The sequence below is a fragment of the Crinia signifera genome, chromosome 1 (assembly GCF_055691185.1).
Source record: "Crinia signifera chromosome 1, ASM5569118v1, whole genome shotgun sequence".
NCBI classification, from domain to species: Eukaryota; Metazoa; Chordata; class Amphibia; order Anura; family Myobatrachidae; genus Crinia; species Crinia signifera.
The window spans coordinates 278911776-278937008 of record NC_139217.1 but is presented as its reverse complement, the minus strand read 5'-3'; the positions used below and the strand labels follow the sequence as shown (position 1 = coordinate 278937008).

The 25233-nt window shown below is 39.8% G+C and overlaps 1 protein-coding gene across 4 annotated transcripts in view; it reads right to left on the bottom strand.

The window, feature by feature from the left end:
• ADAMTSL1 (ADAMTS like 1) overlaps positions 1–25233 on the bottom strand; it is an 852460-nt gene that overhangs the window by 96346 nt on the left and 730881 nt on the right. For 3 of the 4 annotated variants that reach the window (XM_083184471.1, XM_083184462.1, XM_083184453.1), the window contains 5 exons: positions 24047–24097; positions 20677–20881; positions 19605–19752; positions 12349–12433; positions 5600–5901 (listed from right to left, as the gene is read on the bottom strand). In XM_083184471.1, the coding sequence (XP_083040597.1) occupies positions 5600–5901; positions 12349–12433; positions 19605–19752; positions 20677–20881; positions 24047–24097 (791 nt within the window). Of the gene's footprint in view, positions 1–5599; positions 5902–12344; positions 12434–19604; positions 19753–20676; positions 20882–24046; positions 24098–25233 lie in introns of those variants that run through there. The other variant, XM_083184478.1, reaches the window with a different exon arrangement.

Here is a 25233-nt window from a genome sequence, read left to right as displayed (position 1 = left end):
CATAAGTGCAGCTATACAAATACATATTAAGGATGGGATGCAGTCAAAAGGTTGATAAGTAATGTGGTGACATTTTCACAATGTCCACAATAGAAATGTCAACATTGTCAGAGTCACAGGACTGTCGGCACCTGTAAGACATTGCTGAATTCTCCAGAAGCACCATTGGGCCACCAAAGATGATATGTCAACATTCTAGCATGCTGATATGTCATCATTCTCTTCATGATCAATATTGACATGGACAAAATCGACATTTTGAACACATTATGTCCACATTATGACTGTCAACATATTATACCAAATAAATTACAAATACTGAATAACAAGTGTCAAGTGTGTACCTGACACATGTTTAAAGAGGATACATACAGATAACCAATGGTAGGGATGCCAGTGTTCACAATACCAATTCTGGAATCCCGATGTAGAGAATCCCTACATGGCTCAAGAAAATACACTCACCTTCCCCCTGCACCTCTCCTAACCCTCCCCTCTGAAGCCTACACCCACAGCAGCCTAACACTAGCCCCCCATACACCGCTACCTAAACCATCCCCCCTTTCCTGTAGCCTACCCTAACCACTCTTCTAACTGTATAACCCTCATCCCTGCAGCCTAACCCTAACCCTCTCATGCAGCTTAACTCTAAGTCTCCCCCTTGTGCTTAAGCCTATCTCCCCCCTTCCCAGGCCTTAGCTCAACCCGCCCGCATACTTACTTTGACATCTCGGCATCAGTATTGTAAATGCTGGCATCCCCATTGTCTGGATGCAGAACACATCCTGTTTACAGCTATTGGTATTACTCACTGTCTTCTAGTTTTGTTACTGTACATCACATTTTACCTACTCTACCAGGATATCCAGAAGACTCCTCAATTTAGGGGGGGGGGAAGGGAAGCTTTTCCAGAACCTGAGAGAGTAGGCCAGATTCTTGCAGGAAACTCAGCTCCACAGTGATGTTAGCAGTGAAAACTTGTACCGAGATAGTTTATCTCATTGTAATTAAGCACCCACAGAACCCACAGAGCTAGTGCTAGTGGGTTACAGCGCATGTACAGCATTTTTGGTAAAGCTACCTGTTCAGAGGATTTGGAATGGAAGGAGGTATTAAACAGATTTCCTCCGTCATGTAAAGAAAGAATAAGTCTTTAAGATGAGCTTCTAATGATCCATGGGTCTTCAAACTTTGGCCCTCCAGATGTTGTGAAACTACAAATCCCAGCATGCCTTGCCACAGTTTTAACACTCCCTTATAGCAAAACTGTGGCAAGGCATGCTGGGATTTGTAGTTTCACAACATCTGGAGGGCCACAGTTTGAAGACCCATGTTCTAATCTATCTTTTATTACACATGTCTTGCATTTGTCTTGTAAGAAGGTTTATCTACAGAATTCTTGTCACTTCTAGAATATTAAAAAGATGAGAGACAAAAAAATAAATAAAAGGTAGAGAAGACTATGAATCATGGGCAATCTGACAAATTCTATGTGGATCTTCAAGCTTCCAATGAAGCAGAATCCAACTAGGTTTCTACCTAACAGAATGGCATAATTGTTACATTATATTTGATGACAGCACTGGGAAATCATGAAACTAACAGCAGGCTAAATTACTAACCAATTCCGTCTGGTTGTTACCTCTGCAAGGTGAAAGGTTGAGTGTGAGAAGATTCAATTACATCTCTCGAGACAGTGAAAACAATAAAATGACTATATTCAGAACAAAAAGATTATTTAAGTAGAACGCAAACTGTGCCTATATTTCCATATTTGAAGTTCCAGCCTAAAAACAATATGGAAATCAATTCCTTATGGGATAAATCCTGATCAACAAATGCTAGTGTAATATAACTGTATGTAAATGAACTTTTTTATATATTGCAGGGATTACAGACAATATTGCTTTTATGTTGATCTGCCCAATATTAGTTATTCTTTGTACAATCTTTGGGCTAACTTATTTAAAATATAGCACATTAAAATTGATTACAGGTACAGACTATAATCTAAAATGTTCATCACTGTTGCTATATAGGTGCAACTGTTCCGTTCAGGATATTTGTCAAAATTCCTGTATGAAGGATGCCACGTGTATCAGTGTTGGGTTCATGTGGCATTTAAAAACCATTTTTAGGGGATAGTAAGAGGGGCAGGTGTTGTCTCAGAGCTTCTGAAGTGCTACTGGGGCCCCATCGCTTTCTCATGCACATTGCACTAATTATTGCCATTTTCCCAATAAGTACATATATGGTAACCTCAAACAATTGCAGATGAATGGTAAATAACATTTCTGTCTTTCACATCAATGAATGAAATGCATGCATTCGATACAATACACCACAGAAAGTGGTAACAATTGCAATTAGTACTTTCTAGTAAAATTCTCTGAAGATGTTTTTTGCATAAGCAGTGCATATTTAAGGAATGTTTAATCGTGGATACTAGTTTCATGTATGTGTCTCTACAGTTTCATCACACATTTGTAAATAGACATTAATAGCAGCATTTATAGCTGATGTCCCTCTCATCAATGGGTGAACACCAGGGTGAAAAAGTGCATCCCAAAAAAATAAAACAAAGTAATGCACAAATTTTAGACATGAAAATCTTGTTAGGGAGGATTTTTATTTCTCTTTTTCAAAATAAAGGGAGGATATAACAAATCTTAAAGCTGCAAAAACACTGCAATTTCCATTTTATTTCTGTGACAGTGCCTAAAAAAAAATCCACAAATCCATTATTTGTGGAAGTGATCTATTTCAGGGTCAGTAGCACTGTAGGGCAGTGGTGTAAGTTCCTCACGGTTTCCCGGAAGCAAGATAAATATTGTTCCCCCCCAACACACAGCACCTTATATAAATATATGTATGCATATGTGTGTGTGTATGTATGTTCTGGATATTATGTTTAAAATAAATAGAGTGTGATGTCTCTGGTCCTACTAGGAGGGGGAGCCAGCCACAGAAGCAATATAGATGGCTTTCAATTAAATGGTTCAAACTTGCAGGGGAGGAGAGGAGCCCCCTTGGGAGCAGGAGCCTGGCAGCAGATGACTCCATTGCCTCCCAGAGTTACGCCTCTGCTGTAGAGTGAATGAGACAAGTCAGATGGGGTTTTGGATTGTTTAGGGTCCAGCAGGAATGAACATTTGTGTGTCATGTGTAGTATTTATGGGTTAATGCTGCTGAACCACTTATTTCAGGCAACCCTTCCATGGCATATACACAGTCCTTTACATCACACGGCATCACCTGCTTAAACACTTTTTTACAGCTGCCGAATGTTTACAGTTCCCTGACAGCAGGAGCCCTCTGACAGGAGACTGCAAGCTACTATACTGTGGCAGGGTAAAATGCAAAAGGTTCTGAGTGAGAAGATTCTCTGGGGATATAAACCTCACTCATCCAGAACCAAGTAAAAGTGTTTTTTCTTTATTTTATGAATCGTTAACATAAGTGCGAGAGTTTGGCCAATAAACTCACACATATACACATGTGAATACAGTTTGCAAACTAAAGTATTAATGGTAATACCGTTCTTAAAATAATTCTGGGCTTCTGAAAGGAAGGAAAGGAGTCGAAAAATGATTAAACTACCAAAAGCAAAACTTCAAAGACAACTCATCAAAACTAAGTTGTAAGAGGGTTCAATAACAGCCATGTTACAGACGTTGCTGTGTCTTCTGGGAAAAGAACTTAGTGCTCTGCTAGATTACACAAAGCCCTTACGGAAGACACGCAGATTAGAAAGGTAAAAAGTCAGTTTAAATGGATGAGAGTGGAGGAAGAATTAAGGACCCAATACAGACCTGCTCGCTAGGCTGCGAATATTCACTGCCTAGCGCAGGTAAACGGCGCCCCACAGAACGCACTCCTCCCCGCCAACCGCATGCGCACGAACAGAGGAAATATCATTCGATGGTACGCACCATCAAACAATTTTTCCTCTATTCGCAGATAAAAGTAAGCCTGGACTTACTTTTATGCTGCCCGGTCTTCTGCGAATTGTGGGCGGGTGCTGACTTCATGTGATGTCATCCGCCTGCGCCGAGCAAGCAGGGGCACGACTGCGTTAGCTGGGGTCCACCTGGACACACCCATGAAATGCTTGGGGGGCCGCAGCGAATGCCCCCCTGCCTGTCACTCAGGCTGCTAGGGCCTTGACGAAGAGAACTTAGCCGCTCACACGCGTATTGGAGACAATGCGCACGCACAGACCTAAAACATCAGAGACAGGACCAAATTCTGAATCGGCCCCTAAGTGTCCTGAACTACTCACATATGTATTTGTGAGTTTATTCATCACCAGAAGCTCCAAAAATATAATAACTCAGCTTCAACTAAAATGATGCAAAAACTGGGCCTTATTCCATCACTGGCTTCATTCGCAGGGGAACCTCGCGCATGCGCACATTGTTGTTTGATAATCCCGTGGGCTGCGAATTTGCAGCCCAGCAAACAGGTCTAAATCAGGCCCAAGGCCACGTAAGGGGTAACAGCATGCACCTGGGAGTGTGCCTAGCACTGGTGAGGAAGCTGCAGGAAAGACATGTCTACCTGTGGGGCCAGAACATGAGACAGAGGCCTGTTATCAGGACTATCCAAGCCAAAATCATAACACAATGCTATCTGCTGGAAGTCATATTGTGCTCCTCATCTGGTTATTGGTGCAGGTTTTTCAAAGTGGTTATGTTGCTCATAGCAACCAATCAGATTCTACGTATCATTTATATGCTAGCATGAGCCAGGACATACCAAGTTTGCTATGCCTGGGTGCATATGAAAGTTCTTACTGCATGCAAGGAATATAGTTTAGCATTATGGACTATAACACTGAGAAGCTTTAACTGTGATTTCAAGCTGACATAGATTGTGCCCCTCCCACCTTAAAATTGTACTTTCCAGTTGGATATACTCCTAATACTTAATGATGCCAGGCTGGCATAAAAAACACTTAAAAAAAAAATTACAAACTATTTTACTCTTCATTTTTTAAGAGGTGGCTTCTCCCAAACCTCACCATGTATAGATTTTTTCAACTTTGATACATTACACACATACACAAGCCAACAACATGCAGAAATCAATCCCACAGATTGTTTCCATTTACTGTATGAGCATGTCTGCCAGCATATGGTTTGTGGAAATGTGAAAATCCATCCAACTCCTGGTTGAGTGGCTCAGAATAAAATATAAACAATACTGATAAGTAAAAATGTTTCCGTTATTTGGAGGGAAATTGAAGGACTACTGTAATAACCCAGTTACCAGTATAACAGCAGTGCATATGCCAGTACATTTCACTTATACTTATCCAATAAACTACACAGTGCTCTATTTTCCTAAACCCCACTCCCCCACCCTCCAAACAATGACTGCACTTGTCTGATACCTGAGGAATGGGATTCATTTTACCTCTGTAGGAAATTCACAAGGAAATTATACCACGAGTTACAATTGTAAAGGTAATGGTCAATATGTAATTCTTAGTAATATAGCAGAAATATTCTTTAGCCTTGTGTATTTTATATCTGTGGGAAAAAAATAATACATTATATAAGGTAAGTTGGTTACATACATGCAGTAAGTCACATACCTCCACCACATGATTCAGAGCATTCAGAGAATCCCTCATACTCCCAATCATAGAGTTCATCTATATCCTTTAATCCTCCATACTCCAGCTCGTCTTCATCTGGGTTATACTCCACCGCTTCGCCATTGCATGGTCCACCGTAACACGTTCTCTGACTGGCTGGTTTCGGACCATCGCACTCATCAAGTGGCAGATCGGCAATTGTCTGAGCAAAGGACAGTAGCACCTGGCACTTGACTGCTCGCTGTTGTACACCTACTCCACAGGAAACACTACATAGTGACCATGGCTCTGGTATGAACCTGCAAGAGGAAATATTACACTTTCAAAGTATCTTACAATCAAATTTATGAAAGCACTATAGAATAGCTCCATCCCTCTGAGGAGAGGAGAATATGTGTGTCCAAAATGAATCACATAAGCTTCTAAAACAGGCTTCCCTTAATTTGCACAACTCAGAATCACAAAGAGCTTGTGATACATACCCACGACCCTCCCATGACACAGCCACAAGAAAAATATCACAGGATAGCATGTGCATATGCTATTACTCTGACACACGTCTATATGATTATCAATTTCTGTATATCTTGACCATGGTCCAGCATATGATCAAAACGTTGATTACAACCCCGTTCTGTGATGTTCCTTCTAAAGTACTGTAATTTACTTTTTTGTGCATCAAGCCTAGTGAGTGCCTTCTTTCCTCCATTTTTTTTTGCCTGGGATTTCAGGAATCTACTGTGTTGCACCCAGGCAGGTACAAGTGCAGATACCTCGGTACTTATAGATCCTACTATGTCTGCATATGCTCCATCACAGCTAACGTGTCTCATCACTGGGTAATTCCTCATTTCAGGAAGCGTATCAAAGAGGAGTTGCATTTTCAGGTTTGAATTTAACAATATCAGTTTAACATTAGACCATAATAATCTGAGGTTGGTAGCAAATGTCAAATATATGTAACATTTGGGTAAGTATCATTATTTCTGGTAAGTATTTGCTAACTTAGCTCAATTACAATAGAACAATATGACAGAGCAATAAAAAAAATGCTATTGCACTGTTTTATTGCACTTGTCAGTGCAGTCTTTACTTGCTGCAAGCTTTGAAATGGGCACAATATACATGAAGCTCTTGTATGGCAGTAATTCACTTACTAATACATCCATATGGTCATATATACATTTCACTAGTAATGAGGACCCATACACTAGTATACGTTTGTTAAATAGTTCTTGTTGGTGTACTCTTTAAAAACGAATAACGTTCCTTTGTATATATTGCTGGTTATTCAAGTTTAGAGAATTTCCTTTCCTTGGATATAAATGGGTTACTTCTTGTAGCAAGACAAGATATTTGTATATTTTATATGACTAATTTATGCATCAAAAGTATATTTTGCTAAACTCCAAACCAGTATCTATCCTTAGTTTGCATATTCGCTCTTCATCTGTTCAACAATAACAATAACCAGTATGAGCGCTGAAGAGCTGAATCCTGTAGTTATATGCTCCCTGTAATACATAAGCTAGATTAACTCTTTCTTGATGGGTAGAGGTGCTTAAGGAGGGCTGGTATTACAGCTGTAGTCACCTACAGTAGCTGTACTGGGCTTTGTATGCCCTGTCTTGTTAAATGGGGAATGATAACTGGGGCTTTACTGCTTGTAATAACTATATATATATATATATATATATATATATATATATATATATATATATATATATATATATATATATGAGGGATAAGCTCCTGCTTCCTAGGGTGGTCTTGAAAAAGGTCCCCAAGTGGACCGAAACATCTTATGATGTGTGAATAAACGTTTCCGTTTGGAAGATTAAACAGCCTGGTGAGTGCTCTCTGCATCTGACTGCATTTATGAAAGTGCTCCTGTTGATATATCTTTCTGAGATTGACACCCCAGCAAATATGGCTAATGATTATATGTGAAGTGCCATTCTTTTCTGGATTATATATAAGGACTGACAATGTGAGTGTGCACCCATTCTCTGATTTCAAGTGGATATGAACAAATTGATATTCATCGACTGCATCCTCCTAAGGGAGATATTAAATATTTAACGGACAACCTCTGAGGAGGAGCCTATTGCCTTATTGTTTTTAACCAGTCTTTGCCATTTTTCCCACCAGTATCTTTATGCTCGTAATAGTTTGATTACTTAGCATGTGATTAATTTTGTGTCTTGTATGTCCTAAAGTGTTGTATCTGTGAACTTATTGCCTTCATTGTACCCATTGAGATTATTTAGTAGGAAAATAGGATGGCAACTGGATATTGCCTGCTTGATGAGAAAGCACTAACAGATGCTGAATCTATACAGGTCAGTTTGACGGATGATGAGGTAGATAGGGTGCTGTTTAATCAGAAGGAATTTGATCACTTACCGTCTAAAACTCCCTCTGACTTATTTCATAGAATTAGTTGCAAAAAGGGAAATTGATCTTATCCTGCATTGACAGATTTTGTCCGAATACTTTCGTAAGAAACGCATCCCCTGAGGTTTTAGAGTGGCCAATCCCCCCACCATCGGACGCAGTAATCTGACCTTCTGTGTTCTAGACCTCATTGCTTTAGTCATTGAGGAAGTAGGCAATGGTTTGCAGAAGGTTAGGGCTGACTTGCATATTTTTGAGGTTGAATCTATGCCTGTCCTTAAGGAAGATAAAACTGATAATTGGCTTGAACGTCTACAATTCCAAATAGACAAATATAGGGTGGATTTGGTGGACATGTTTAAAAGGAAAAAACTTGAAATGGTAGAAGTTGACTACCAAAAACGTAGTGTCTATAGGTGGCTTCAAGGAGGTAGTAGTAACACAAGGAAGGTCCAGACCAGTAGACCTGATAGATGTTATTTTTCCAATAGAGCCAATATCCATCCTCCTTACTCCTCCTCTGGCTCAGATACCAATGAGAACCTACCTCCTTCAGCCAGAGACATTGACTACAAATTTACACTTGTATAGTGTCTTATTGGATGGAAGTCTCTTTGAGTGCCAGCCAGCAACAACTATATATATTTTCCTAAAGGAAGGTGGGCACCAGAGCAAGTTGAGCATTTATTATCTACAAGTGCCAGACACCAGCTCCATATATATATATATATATATATATATATATATATATATATATATATATATATACATACACAGTAGCACAATAGTATATACTGACCTAATGATTGGAGTAAGACAGCGTTCAGGAGTGTATTAGTTTACCATGTAGACTTTACTAGTCCCTGCAGCACACACTCGACAAGGCACTGAATATAGGCTTTCATTTAGTCTGCCTTTTCTAAAACATAAAACCCCTTTCTAGTTATTACAAACAATTTCCTCTTATTTGGACTGGATTAAAATTGCTGGTTGTAAAGAGCCGTTATGCTCCGCAAAATGCTTTTTTTCCTCTCCACCTGGCAATTAAATCTGAAAATGGGTTCACAATAATTTGAGATACCTCTTCTAAGCACAAAACTCACAGACATATGTTATAGAATATATCATATTACAAATGATTAATATCTTTGAATCTGTGATCAATACACATAATACTGTATATATATATATATATATATATATATATATAGATAGATAAATCTATCTATCTATCTATCTATCTATCTATCTATCTAGATAGATAGATATCAGAAAAGGGGGTGGGTTGTGACCTTTTTCCGCACTATTAGGGTAGCAGAACTTCTATAGAACCTCGCTGTTAATAGAGGCACAGGGGATAGAAATGGAAAAAGGAGAGATGTAGAAGTGCGCTCTTAAACTTTCACCAGAAAAAGTACATAATAGTAATATTGTGACCCAAGATGTAAGGTACAGTAACATGTGCAACCCAAGAGGTAATGTACAGTAATATGTGTAACCCAAGAGGTAATGTACAGTAATATGTGTAACCCAATAGGTAATGTACAGTAATATGTGCAACCCAAGATGTAAGGTACAGTAATATGTGCAACCCAATAGGTAATGTACAGTAATATGTGCAACCCAAGATGTAAGGTACAGTAATATGTGCAACCCAATAGGTAATGTACAGTAATATGTGTAACCCAAGATGTAAGGTACAGTAATATGTGCAACCCAAGATGTAAGGTACAGTAATATGTGTAACCCAAGAGGTAATGTACAGTAATATGTGTAACCCAAGAGGTAATGTACAGTAATATGTGTAACCCAAGATGTAAGGTACAGTAATATGTGCAACCCAAGAGGTAATGTATAGTAATATGTGCAACCCAAGATGTAAGGCACAGTAATATGTGTAACCCAAGAGGTAATGTACAGTAATATGTGTAACCCAAGAGGTAATGTACAGTAATATGTGCAACCCAAGATGTAAGGTACAGTAATATGTGTAACCCAAGAGGTAATGTACAGTAATATGTGCAACCCAAGATGTAAGGTACAGTAATATGTGTAACCCAAGAGGTAATGTACAGTAATATGTGCAACCCAAGCAGTAACTTATAGTAATATGTGCAACCCAAGAGATAACGTACAGTAATATGTGCAACCCAAGATGTAAGGTACAGTAATATGTGCAACCCAAGAGATAACATACAGTAATATGTGCAACCCAAGATGTAAGGTACAGTAATATGAGCAACCCAAGAGGTAATGTACAGTAATATGTGCAAACCAAGCAGTAACTTATAGTAATATGTGCAACCCAAGAGATAACGTACAGTAATATGTGCAACCCAAGATGTAAGGTACTGTAATGTTTGACCCAAGAGGTAAGGTACAGTAATATGTGTAACCCAAGAGGTAAGGTGCAGTAATATGTGTAACCCGAGAGGTAACATAACCAAGGGGCAAATAAGGGATGACACACACATATCAAGTCCTAATGAAGAGATGATTGAGGGTTTCAGAGAATAATGGTGTAGCAACAGCTGGAGTGGTGAACGTGTGTTACCAACTAATCCTTATAATCCATATAATATGTAACAGAAATACAATTGTATGTATATTTGTGTTTATACACCTGAATGCAAGTTGTTTCTGGATTAGGAAAACATGAATATTGGAAATAAACTCTAATAAATGACAATAGGGCCCTTGTTAGCAGTGGTCGTAAAATGGAGCACATCATATTCATTCTGCTTGCTAATGTGTGTTATACAGCAATATACATCCAGCAATGCAGTAGCTCACCACATGTGCTATATTTGCAATATAATACAGTGTATCTTAAGGAGTCTTTCATGGCAACTCTACTCCTCTGAAAGGAGAATTTATTTGACTACATTAAGATTTCAATTTCAGCCCCATAAGCTCCTTGCATAGAGAGACCAGGGAACTCTGCAGATCAAAGCTGTAAACTGTGCACATTAATCATGCTGCAAAAGGAAATAGTCATAAGCTACAATTTAATAGTAGCAATCCTACTACCTGAAACACTGTGGTCTCAGTGCTGAGCATTTTAGCATTATTTCCTTTCAATGACTTTCCCAAAAAGCGGCACCTGCATTACCTGCCAAATCACCCTACTTCATTATAGCTCACAAATCTAATTCATGACTCTTTTTCGCATTATGGTCTTTTTTTTGCATAGGAAAAGACTGACAGGTCTCAGAGGCGTTGGATTCGGAATCTGAAATGGACTATGTTGGGTGGAACTAGAGGATGTCTGAATAGACTACTGTTTCTCCAGTCGGAAGGGAGACCTCCAAACAATGCTACATTGTGCATCGCTCTGGCTAGACAGCCAAAAATGTGTCAAAGAAGAAATATATGGAAGACATTATGACTAACACTAGTGATGTGTGTGTTTCCAATACATTAAAATTGGATTGTATCAGGAAAGCCCAATGGTATAAGAAGGGTATGCAATAACAGGAAAAGGAACATGGGGAGCAAAAAAAAATTATAATATGATTTTTTTTGGGAGGGGGGGGGGGGTGGGGCTTATCATAACAGGTCAGCCCCTAAAAAACAGGTTCTTGAGAATCAGCCACAGTTTCGCTCGAGATTTGTTTTGCCTGTCGGAGGAAGATTAGAATCCCTAATATGATGCAGCTCTCGCAGGCTTATTGGGGATAATTGATTAGCCCCCTGTAAAGCAATTATATGTGATCAGTGTTCGCTAAATGTCATGACTTCCTAGAAGACATAATTGTGATTGTGGCAAAATTTAGCACAAATTGCGTTTTGATTTGAACAAGCCTTTTTGTTGAGCTGTATGCTATCTTTCAGTTCTGCTTTTGCTTCCTATTATATTTGTAGATTTGCATTTATGATCCATGATAAGAACTTACACAATAACCAGCAATGTATTGCACTCTGTGCTGGGGTTGTGGTACGACTAGAAGCTCCATAGATAAATTCTGCCAATAAAATAGTGACATGTAACTGCAAAGCCTAGAATTTATATATTGCGGAAACAGATTAGCGTATATTGCTCATCTCTCTTTTGAACTTTAGTGGATTTTATAGGTCCATTTTCCAAGGGGAGTAGATCCATCCCAACAATAGCAAGGATGGACTTATTAGAGAGAGGATTCCTAATGGAAAATGTAGTAGCCCCCCAAAATATTATAGAAAGGGATGAATAAATCAATGCTTCACAGCTTGGTATTTTCAGTAGGACATACCCATAGACATATAATAAAAACTTTAAGAAAAGTATATATATAGATCTAAATCTATCTATCTATCTATCTATCTATCTATATATATATATAAACTAATGTTAGAATATGAGAACTTACGAAGGCTCTTCAGTTACAGCTGTTGCCTCTTCTAACTCCTGCGCTTGTTTATACCATGGCAGCTTGGCTTCCACAGGCAGCTTTTCTGTTAGGTAAAAAAACAAATATGGTTATTTGAGAGTACTACAAGTCACTGACATACTATTAAAGCTCTAGTCCTGGAAATCACTCGCTTATTAAAATTATGAGCACAATGATAGAAGCTAAAACAGCATTGGTGAGGGACAACATTTGCTTACGTTTCTGTCTATATATTATGATTGGCAGCCATTAGAACTGGGTTTGCCTATTACATTGACCATACATAATTTGAATTGGTCCTAGACCTCCAATCCAAGGTACCTCTGCAAGTGTCTGGGATGCCACAGCACACAGTTTTGGAGCTATTGCCCCAAGCAATGGGGAAAAATGGCTTTGATGTGGCTATTATACTGCAGGATGCTAAATCCATCACCTGAAAGAACCCAACTGTGTGTACATTATACATTATTTGGCATCCACGGTTCTGACATTATGGCAGTTTAGGAGGTAGTAAGAAATGGATGAATCCTTTATGCAGAGTTGTAATAATCACATATGATTACTGCATAAAGTGCTCTATAAAGAAGCACACATATACACTAATGGCAACCAGATCATCAGCAAAAGACTATAACAAGATGTGATATTTTTATAACTATGCAGGTTATTAGTTTCAAACGTGGAAACTTAAACAGAAAGTGGAACAGGGTAACTTTTAATATGCAGTACAGCAGGAACACATAAATGATGGCAAACAGCGATTGCATTACAGCTGGCCAAGTTGTTGAAAAGGTAATATAATTTCCTCTGCTTCAAACAACACATAGAGTTTAATACAGGGAATCTCCTGTCCTCACAAACACATGTTAAAGAGATGATAAGCTACTTGGAAGCAAGAAATGGTCATGTTGAGGTATAAAAGAAAAGCTATAAAAATAACTGGGCCCAATAGTTTTGAGGAAGCTTTACAGAAGTAATATAAGACACAAGATGGTGTCTGTGAAGATAATCAAGATGTTGCTTAAAACATTATAGAAAGGAAGTGAAGTAAAGTTGAGCTGTTCAGATGAAATCCGGTCCTGAAAATATTTAATACAGAGGCCACTTGGTATTCCACTAAGGCCCAAACCCCGTCTTATCAGCTCATCCACCGAGCTGCACTTAAAGAATGAAGAACATATTTTGTTTCGATATTAATGATGGAAAACAGAACACAAAATGTCAAAGACGCTGCAGTATTCTCCAGTATATTTCATCTTTTTTTCCTCAATTAGGCAAAAAATATTTCTTAGATTTTTTTTCCTCCCAAGGTAGTGATCTGAATGCAAGGAATTCGTTAGCTAACAAGGGTGACTGATCTTGATCCAATGTTATGGTAAAAATGTTGTTTCCACCATTTCCTGACATATGGATATGGGGTTTTATTGTTCTCCTTGTCATAAGTATGTTGTAATAAACTGCAACCACACTGGACTTCAATGGGAACAGCTAAATTCAGTATTTTGAACGGTCTCAATTCACATTGTAACCAGAGGCATAACGGGGTATTTGGTACCCAGGACACAATAAAAATTTGCCATTCCCCATGCAGATGGGGGAAAATAATCCCTGCATGTTTCCAAAAAAGAGGGCATGGCTGGCTGGGGAGGGGCATGGTTTCATGGCATGCCTCTCTGTCCTCATTCTAGGGGGCAGAGAGCATTACATGCCATTCATATACCTGCTGCGGGCAAACCCCTCCCAGCACACACTGTTGCTGAGTACAGGAGCCAAAACTACTTCTCTCCGGTTAGAGCCTCTACTTTGTCCTTGTCTTACCATATTCTTGGTTCCCACCTCCAGTCCTCTTTAATGTGTGGGCATCCAGCAAACGCTCTCTGGATCCTAGTTCCTGCCCTTTAGTGGCAATCGCCCCCACTGTCCTGACACCCAAGACACGTGTGCTGCTCACCCTGCCTTTATTATGCCACTGTCAGTAACAGGTGATGAAAAATAACACACATATGGACCAAACATAAGAGGGTGTGAGAATCAGAAAGTGAGAGATTTTGGGAGAGTTTTTCTGTTTTTTTTTAAAGCAGCAATCATTTACACAGAAAAACCAGGTTGATTTTGCCATGTAATTGATTGTTGCTTTAAAAAAGTGGGGAGAACGCTCCCAAAATCTCTCACTTTCTGAATCTCATGTGTTTAGCTCCTTTCATGTGTCTGAACAATGACAACATGAAGTTGATTGGCTGGATCACCATTTATCATACGCAACAAGTTTTAGGGCAGTATTCAATGAGAAAAATTCTCCGTGCATGGCGAGAGATTTTTTCTGTTTTCTGTTCCGGAGGGCTCGCTGCCACTCCTGCTCCCACTATTCAATGTGGTTAAGACTCGCCGCCACTCGCGGCGAGTCTTAACCCCTGCAGCGGCAGGGAGCCAGGGGACGGTGGCAGCCAGGGAGATTAAAGTCTCCCTGGCTGCCCCAGAACATATGTGGAGGGGAGGAGGGCTCCCCGGGACCCAGGCTGCACAAGCTGCCACCCCTATAGCCAGCGGGGGACCCAGTATTCACTGCACCCGATCGTGCATATGTAATGATCGGGTGCAGTGAATATATGAATATCTAATGAGCGGCTCGAGAGCTCCGGCCCCCTGCTGGCTGCTCTGTGTAAAAAAAAAAATTAAACATTTTTTTTTTAATAAATATATATTCATGTGCTATAAGCACATGAATAAAAATAACATGCCCCTTCACAGAAAAAAAATCCTGATTTTTTTTACACCAAAATTAAAAAAAAAAACCTTTTAGTTTAAAAGTTCACATTCCAGTTCTCCATGAAAAGATGGAGAATTGCTACACGGAGAGACACGGCGAAAATCACTTAAAAAGACGGCGAAAATATCACATTGAATAGGGTGGTTCACTTTTGGAGAGCAAAATGCTCCTTCCAACGCGAAAATAGCACAAACTCGCCATAAAACACGGCAAATTTTTCTCATTGAATACTGCCCTTATAGCTTATGATAACTTGAATAGATATGGGTATTGTTGGATACATGAGAACTGCCAGCTTCATTGACTTGTGCCTCTTAGGGTTGGAGGCTGCTTTATGATTTCCACTATTTTATTTTTTTTGGGTACTGGGATCTATGTTTTGAAGTTATAAAAAATACATTCTTCCAATACCTCCTGTTAATCGTGCCTTTCTTCTTCTTCTTCTTGACATATATAAGCAAAGAAAAGGCAGTCCAACCTTAAGGCCACCAGCTACTAGGGTGAGGTATTGCATGTGGCACCTCGCATGCGATACCCCAACAACTCACCTGGCAACTACTGGGTGGCAGTATCACACAGGAAACATTGTAAGTGGTCCTTTTGCATACAATGTGATCCCAACAAGGTCTATGGGCTGCGACGAATATTCAGGGCAGTCCATAGGATCTGCAACTGCGATGCGATGCGAGGCTCATAGGAACGTGTGCGATGTGTCACTTTTCATGCGATCCGTCACAGCAATTCATCGGAATCGCATAAAAAGTCGCCATATTGCACTAGTGGTTGGCGGCCTTAACTTCTGTGATAAAGTTCTGCAATGTCCAAAACTACTGTGTGTGCTTGATGAAGAATAAGATGGGATACAGCTGTTTTTGAATTTGAAAAGTGTAATTTATTACAGATGTTAGTTGGGAGTGCCTGCACTATTATGTTTATTTGTGATTGAGAACTTCTGACAATAATTGTTAGCAACAACAATCGGAGTAGGTGAAGTCCTTATTGACAATAGCTATCAGTTCCTGCATTATTAATTCATTTGGTATTGACTTGGACTTTGAAGTCTAAATTATAACGAGTTTTACACCATTTAAATTTACATTAACTGTTCTTACTCAAACCCTATGAAACATGATATGCTTTCTCTAGGACTTTGCATATCTTAAAACAGAACAGGGCAAACATTGTGCATCACGTCACAGCTGATTGGACAGATGGACACATCTGTGATGCTTTTACGCTTTGTAAGTACGAACCAATTTTACATTGTGTTAGCTTTTGTAATTTTTTTGCAGTATATTTCACCACTAACTAAAATACAAATAAATCCGGAGATGGCATGCTCACCAACAATGTTCCTGGATGTTGCAAAAGGGCATACAAAGGATTTAGCTATACACCTCAAAATTATTTTGCTATTGATTAGGCCAGGTTTTAGTGGATTATCCACACAATCAATTTTTGATATTTGGTATATTTCTTTTATGCACAAATCTCACATAAAAAAAGATTCTATAGAATATAACAGAAGGAATGGCTCAACCACCTATAGCAGCGGTAGGCAACTGGCAGACCGTGGTCCACTTCCGGACCACAAAGGACAGGAAACCGGACCGTCTCTAGAATATAGATTAGGAGGCGTGGCCTAGCGGCGGAGGAGAGAAGACGCACTTTCCCGGTCCTCCTGCTTCTGAGTGATGGCCACCCAGTTCTCGGCCTCCCCCTACACCCTGCTCACCCCCACAGTGTGTCCTCACCTTGGTCCTGGCACCCCGCCACCTGGCTGGAGAGCTGCGGGGCCGGGGAGCGCATAGTTCGCTCCTGCGGGTTGCGGCCTCCAGTACTCGTAAAGCCGGGGCCTCGATTTCTGCATCCCTCTCCTCTCTGCCCATGATCCTGGGACACAGTGACTGCGGGGACATGGTCCGGCTACCAGCTGGTGCCCTCACACTCCCTGAGACTCCAGCCGGGTTGACTCTCCCTCTTCAGCCCATATACTGCAGCAGCGGTCATCTTGCTAGCAGAAACTGTGCCTGATCTCAACCCTGCTGTGGTCTTCTACCTTATGTGGGTTCCTGTTCCTCTCTCTCAATAGTAAGTACCCTCCAAGTGCTCCCTCCCTCCATTAATATCCTACCTATACTATTTCTCTCTGGGAGATTATAACATTTATATAGGCGAATCTAGGCATTAGACCGCCGCACACAATTCAAACATAAAATTTTAGTTTTCAGTCCCCGTTAGTATGCATTTTCTTCTGAAGCCTCTCATGGCTTCAGCGTTCCCAGTAGTGCACTGCGCCGGTGATGTCATCGTGCACCGGCGCAGTGCAGGACTGAGAACGCTGAGGTGGACCAAAATAATTCAAAATTTACTTGCCTACCCCTTACCTATACGAATGTAAACTAGTGACAGATAAAAGAGGTGTAGATTCATTGTGCATTAACCAAAAACAACTGTTTCTGAGAGAATGAGATGGACTGAAGTTATGTAAGCAGATCATGTTCTAGATCTACATTCCGAATAATGTGGAAAATTCCATTTTTCCTGGATATTTTGCTGTTGTGTTTAAGGCTGAAAATACAATTAGGCATTCACTCCAGTACAAATGTATAAACAAAGGCAAACATGTAATACCTTAATGGCAATCTATATAAATATTGCCTGTAAATCATTTAATTTAATTTTAAAGCATAGCACATGAGAGAAATACCTGTATTAGATTCTTAACCACATTGTAATTACCAAGGGTTTGTTTTTAGAGTTAAATTTAATCAGTGGTTATTTACTAACTAAGGAAGAGGTCTCTATCTGCTGGGAATCAGTTATCTGGCAACAAACAAACATTGGTTTGCATTACATTTTTTGCTTGTTCTAGAGGTCGATTTAGTATAAAGTCTTATTCTAATGCTGCCCATACATATGTGAGATATTGCATGCAATCATTCGATTTCGGCCACATCTGCCTGATAAATTAAATGATTGCATGCATTTTTTAAGCTGACATTCGACGTGTTGCACAGGCACGCCGTCGAATGAGCTGCACACAATATTTATTGAATTGCATGAGCAATCGCATGTGGTTTTTAACCACAGGTGATTGCTCGAATGCAATCAGCGGCAGGTTCGGGGAGCGGAGCCGGGGACCACAGCTGGTGGCAGAGGAGTGGGACCAGAGAGCTCTCGGGGAGCTGGTACCTTGGCGCTGGTGGCTGTGGAGCTGCAGATTGCTGGGGACCGGCGGGACTCAGCAGCGGCAGGGGTGGCATGGCGGCTGTGTAGCGGGGTCCGGAGTGATGGAGATTTCAGGCGGCGTGATGCGTCAGCAGATGACTTTGAAACACTGGACGGCCCTCTGATTGGTTGTTCCCGCTGAGAGAGAGAGCTCTCTCAGCCAATCGTCGGCCACCTGAATGTGAGGCTGATTGGCTGAGAGAGCTTTCTCAGCGGCCTCAGCCAATCAGAGTGCTATCCAGTGTTTCAAAGTAATCTGCTGGAGCGTCGCGCCGCCTGAAAGCTCCACCGCTCTGGTCCCCAGCTCCGGTCAATGGTACACAACCGCCATGCCACCCCTCTTCAAACATTGGGTACTGCACTGGACACCACTTGATGTGATCAGATGCAATGGGACATGCATGGTGCCCATACAATTATGCGATCAGATGTCGCATCGCATCTGATCGCATAAGTGTATAGGCACCATAATGATAGACAGTCTGATAATCTTCAGTAATCCATAGTATAACATATGGTGTTTAATGTATTCATTAACTCATATGAAGCTAGTATCATTCACCAGGTGGCTAGCTATTGTGCATGTTGCTGTCCCCATTGAACAGGCTGCTGAAACACATTTATTTGTACGGAGAGGACATATATATTGTGCAGTGTGTCCTATCTGCAGGGCACGTGTGAGTGTCAACTGCCCATCTATATTTGTGCATAATGGTTATCATTAATCTATATATAAACGGCTAACTACTCCACACTGCTATGAGGTGAAGTACCGCCAGTGACCACTGGAGGCCACTCAATGGACAAAATTACTCCTTTGTGTGCTAAAAGAGGTCCTAACAGAAAGTGACAGCTATTTGTGAATGGACACTGATCTGTTTCAAACTTGCTAGATGTAAAGAGAGGGAGCTGTGAAGACAGAGATCGGAGGGAGGAGCAGACAGGGACTGGGGTGGGGTGGCGAGTTTGTGGGCTAAAAAACTGTCACAGCTCAAAGTGTAAGTGGGTATACTTAATAGATGATACACAATAGATGTGGGATATGGGAGCGATGGGTTGTTTGTTTAGAAATGTTCATTAACAAATCTAATGCTGCTTCATTATTTTCTGACATGAGAAAAAGAGAAAAAATAAATAAAGGTCATCACATTCAATATTTAGTTGGCCAAGGAAAAAAATATAATTTACCTATGAATAACAAACAACAAAACAATTATTATTTTAATAATCAGCTTACCTTTCACCTTGTAGCAAGGTATATGTACAGTACATTCTTCCTTAATGTGAGGTTTTGTTTTCGGACTACAGCCGCCTGTATGTATACCTCTGTGATCAATGCAGAGAACTACTCGGTACCTCAGCCCATGGCCACATGTAACAGTGCACTAGAAACAAAAGGATAAGGAATTCAGTATTACATTACAGTGGCCAATTCATTTAGAAGTCATGGCTGTAAAGTAAGAGAACTCTATATATCACTAATACAGACTAGAAAAGTCTGAAAATCCCATAATTTTCATTGCTGGGTAATTTGCCGGTCCCAGCCTGACCCCCCTTCACACAGAAAAGCAAATGACCAGGTTTGAAACTCCTACCCGGTAACTGGCTAAATAACATTTATTTCTTCTTTGTGAAAGGGTCAACCCGGGTCAAAAATTCCTCAACCCTGGTAAATTCCTGGGTTGGAGACCGGTAATTTATGACCCAAGTTGACCCTCTTACGCAGAAAAAGGATCCGCGTTGAATGGCAAATTACAGGGTAGAATTGCTTTACCTGGTAATTTGGTTTTCTATGTGAAAGGGGTATAAGCATAACTTGACAAGCCACCTCACCCTTGGGTTGTATAGAACACAAACTGTGTTATGATGGAATGTACATTGCTGCTGCTGGTTCCCTTTGGTAAATGCACATTTTTACATTCACTTTTTTTGAGAAATGGTTATTATTATTATACGAAATAAGATCTATTGCTTTCTATAGGTATGAAACCACAATCTTCCAGTGTCTGTGTAACCTGTATTATCTGCCATTGGGGAGACTTGCTTCTTCCATTCTCAGCCAACAGATTCCTGCTTGCCTCAGTTCCCCTCCCCACATACTGTAAGAACAGTAGTATACTCTATTTCAGAAATACTCTGACCCAAATGCGAGACAGTCCAGCAGAATTGGGATTTTGGGAGGTATGCTAACGTACCACAGGGAAAGGTACACACAAACAAGCCAGAGCTTAACAAAAGGGGGATCTGGCTCTAGGCAAACACATTCTGAACTCATATACTGAAAGATCATTATAGTTTAAGGAACTCACCGGTGACCATTCCTGAGCCAACCATTTAGGACAATCAAAAATATTGCAAGGATGGACTAAGGGCATCTTTGGAGTGTACATACATTTCCATTCCTCCACAGTGCTAATCTGTCCCTGCATGTCCTCCTCCACACAGGACACAGTCCGGCTTTGAATCCCTCCACCACAAGATGAGGAGCAAGCCGTCCAGGGAGTATTTTCCCATCTAAGCAAGAAACAAAATAAGTCTGCATCAGTACGTTGGAATGAGCCAAATTTCCAAATTATTTCCAAAGACAAGCACACAGTGTCACATTTTGTGTCAGGCATGGTCCATTGTTTATAACATTGCCCTACTGTCATTCCTGCTGAAATTTCAATGGTACCATCTGGGAGAGTCCCAGTAAATCACGTCATTAAGTCCACCCTTACTTTCCAGCAGAAAAGGCTTGTATGCTTATTCTACCACAATACCTTCCCTGCTTTTTGTTCCTTTGCGCAGTTTTCAATAGTGACCAATATGTTCTCTACATGATGTGCAAATTGAAATGATGCAAATAAACATTTAAATTGAAAATATTAATATTGCAATCATGTCTAGTCAACAGGCTTAGGGGGAAATTCTCTAAACTAAAAATGCGGTAAAAACCCCGTCATCGGGGTTTTTTACTGCATTTTGGGATGCTCTATGCATCCCCCGCCTGGTTACCACGACGGGGGGGGGCATCGCCAGAAAAATCTGGCAATGCCCCATAGAAGCCTATGGGCTTCTTCCGCGACCCACCGCCGCCCTGCATCGCCCCCCGCATCGCCCCCCCTCACCTGTGTTTGGGCAGCACAGTAATGTGCTGCCCGGACCTATGACCTCCTCCTCCCTGCACTATGATCCTCTTCCGGGTGCAGGGAAGAGGAGAACCTGGTGCAGCAGCGACGGGTAAGGGAGGGAGCCACCGGGACTCGCTGTTTTAGCGCAAGAGCTGTCCTTTGCCATAATTATTGCATATATTAGAGCATATGTGATAATTATGTAGGCGATGGGGGGCGATGTGCGGTGGTAAGGGGGCACTGATGTTAGAGCATCCCCCCCAAAGTTGGGTAGATATACATCTGTAAAGAATGTATACAATCATATTAAAACCTGATGTTGTATTGAACATATGTATGGCTTTATATCGGTAACAGATTACACAATACATTTTATAATTCACTATGAAAATGATAAGGGGGAAAAAGTGACACGTAAACTGAGTAAACTTGTGCTACTGTATATTTTTTAAAGTTGTTTCAATATGAACAATGGCAAGCATCCGGTTCCAAGGGAGCTGGTCGGGGACTCTCTTTAGATCATTAAGGAAGCTCTGACTTTCGGCCTGTAAGATGAGATTTAAAACTAATATTTTTACACTCATGAGAAGCCAGGCTGGAAGCTGAGGTCATTAAAAATGATTTCAGAAGCAGGAGCAATGTAGGAATCATGTTACTTCAAATACTTCTACTGTGAAACAGCTTCTATTTAACTCTTTCACGATTACTGATGCATTTAACCCTGCACATGTCATGATTTATAGTCCATGGAAGCACAGCAAGCGTTAACTCTTCCAGTTAGAAAAGGATAACACTTGACAGAACAATAATTTGCTGTTTTACAAGGTATGCAAATGTAATGAACTAGCCACAGAAGAGGTAAATAAAACACAGGAAAATTTTGGTGGAAATAATTAATTGAAAACATGTTTTTTTTTATAGGCTTTCTGTTAATAAAAACACTTTAAAACATAATTAATTGTGCATTTTATGACACTTACACTCTGTATTGTATTGTCGCCTGGCAAAATAAATCTAGAAAATGGATTATTCTGTTAACAATGTAGATAATTCTAATGAATTAATTCTAGTTAATGTCTGTCAGAGGTGTGCGTGTGGGGTGTACTGCACTGCACTTTACCCACTGCAAAGGTGTAAGCACGTGTAAGATCATCTGTTTACTTTTACACATGTGTGTTTTATGGAATATGTGTGTATGGTAAGAATTCACAGCATATCAGAGGAGCTGTTGGGACTATGTTTAATGGGCTAGATAGAGCACATTTATATGTATGGGACCATATCTAATAACCACTATTTGAAAGAGGGATTTGTCTTTAAACGTATTACTTTTTGAAATCTAGTAACTATCTTACCATACCCCACTGGCACCTACTTATTGCAGGATACTGCATTGGCCCATAGGGCTTTTCACCCTGCAAAATACACTGACTTGTCTACAAATTTGAAGACTTCTTAAATAATTGAATACTTTGAAAGGCCATCAGTCTGCACCCTCAAACTCTCAAGGCACACCAATGTAACAAAACAGCAAAGTTGAAATGTGAGGAAATAAAAGCTTCCACATTCAAATACCATAAATCTTTATTAATAGCTAAAGCATTTACATTGTTTTCACCAAAGGTGGTGTAATAGGTACGTATGTATATGTGAAATGCTCATAATTCATAGCATCATTGGCCACTTATGGAAGTCAGTGATTACCCTTTCCATTCATGTATAAAAGGTAAAATGTGTGTACAGTAACATTTCTCTGCTTGGCATTTTAACCTCTCACATGCTTTCTACCAAATGTTGTTTTTCTTTACCATTTCCTCTTACATTTCTACAATAAAGTATGAATTGAACTTGTGAGTTGTCCAACTTATTGTGTGCCATGAACAGATTGACTTGCCTCTGCTGTTGGATATTTCAACAATAATTCCCATAGGCCTCTGGTGACCTCCCTATCAGTCCCCTTTACACATGGATGGACTGTTTTGGAGAATATTATGTTCTAAACTAATTCACGTTTGTGCCATATTCTATTATATTTCATATAGACTTGATAGTAATGTAGGTTATAAAGAGTTCTTTTCTATAAACTTTTCTTGGATTTGCTATGAACGTTCTTTGATCTTAATGAGGAACTTTAGAAATCCCCAAACAGACATGATTGAAACTCAAATGAATTGTGCACCAACATAAATGTACCCAGGTACACATACTGTACTTTATTATGTGTCCTCTGAAGACAAACAATTGCACTATAATTTATTTAGTTGTATTTTAGCAAAAATTACTATTTTTACTACTAATGCCTTTTTTATTTTTGTTGCGAAGTGAAAACTTTAGATTTGTTTTTATTTGATATTACAACATATTTTGTGTTGACCGGTGGTAATAAAACCTGAATTAATGCATTTTAATTTAAGAAAACAAAATGTGAAGACAAGACTGTTGCCATTGTAGTTTAAAAATCACAGTTCTTTATTATTGTTGACTTCTAAAGAGTCAGCATATTCCGATATGACTTACATTTGTGTTTTTTTAGAATAAGTGCTATTGTTGCAGAATGTAATCTTACCTGGGAAGGGGGTGATAGAGATCATAGGGCATAATTTGCTTGTAACCATCACTGCAAGATGAAAAACAAACAAAACATCAGTATAATCACAAACAATACAAATATCAATATTAACACAATAATCATACGCAGATATGTGGCCATATATATGTCGATACATGGAAACGCCTATTGTTTCATGGGCATCCCCATGACAACACTGGGTATTCCCATGCAAATGCGGGCGGGACGCAGAGTGCTGGACCATCGCTGCTATATATATATATATATATATACACACACACACACACATATACACAATATTTTATTTAAAGGCAGGCACTCATGATAATAGTATTTAGCATCCCTGATGCCCTCTGTAGGTACCTTAGAGGTCCAAATAAAGTCCATACATTGGGTATTAAATGCATCTACTGCCATTTTGAATTGCATTTAATACCCAAGTGCCGCCGATGTATGGACTACAGTATATATATTTTCTCCTTTTTTTTCTGTCATATCTTGGCAATGTCTATCTATTTACCTTTAATAACCAATTTCCTTACGCTATCCAGTTGGCTCTAATGAGGCTAAATAATTTTCCTTCATTAATAAAATATATTCATGAGCAGAACAGAAACAAATAGTTGAATCGCAGTCTGGATCCTTTAATCAGCATATGAATGTAATCTGTTTTGAATGATGCTGCTTGTAATAGCACAGGTAGTGGTACAGTACTCATTGTACTATGAACCTAATCAAATGAATTGCATGAGCAAAAGGTGGTGACAGGCTAAGAGGAAAGACGGCTGGTAACATCCTGTGATATCCGCCAACTTCTGGATGAACTGAAAAGACCTCTGAGATTTAATGAGAAAATCTGTAATACTTGTTCTCCTGATAATATGTATTTATTCATCGCTTAAAGACCAGACCCTGATAAAAATCCACATAATAGACTTCTTTTCCTGCTAAAAGTCATCTCTTGGGCTGCTAAAAAAACATAAGGCCATTGCTGCTCCTTTGATATGAATTAAAAAGTGATACAACTCGCTCTGCGCTCCATGCTGGTTATCAATAGAGATAGTGCAAGGCCTTTTCTAAGCCAGGAAGCTGTCCAAGTGATCTGGCATTTGGTAAAGCAATTTCTGCCCTAAAGGGAGGTAACATGATTGGCAACAGAAGAGATTGTACATTCTGATAGCGTT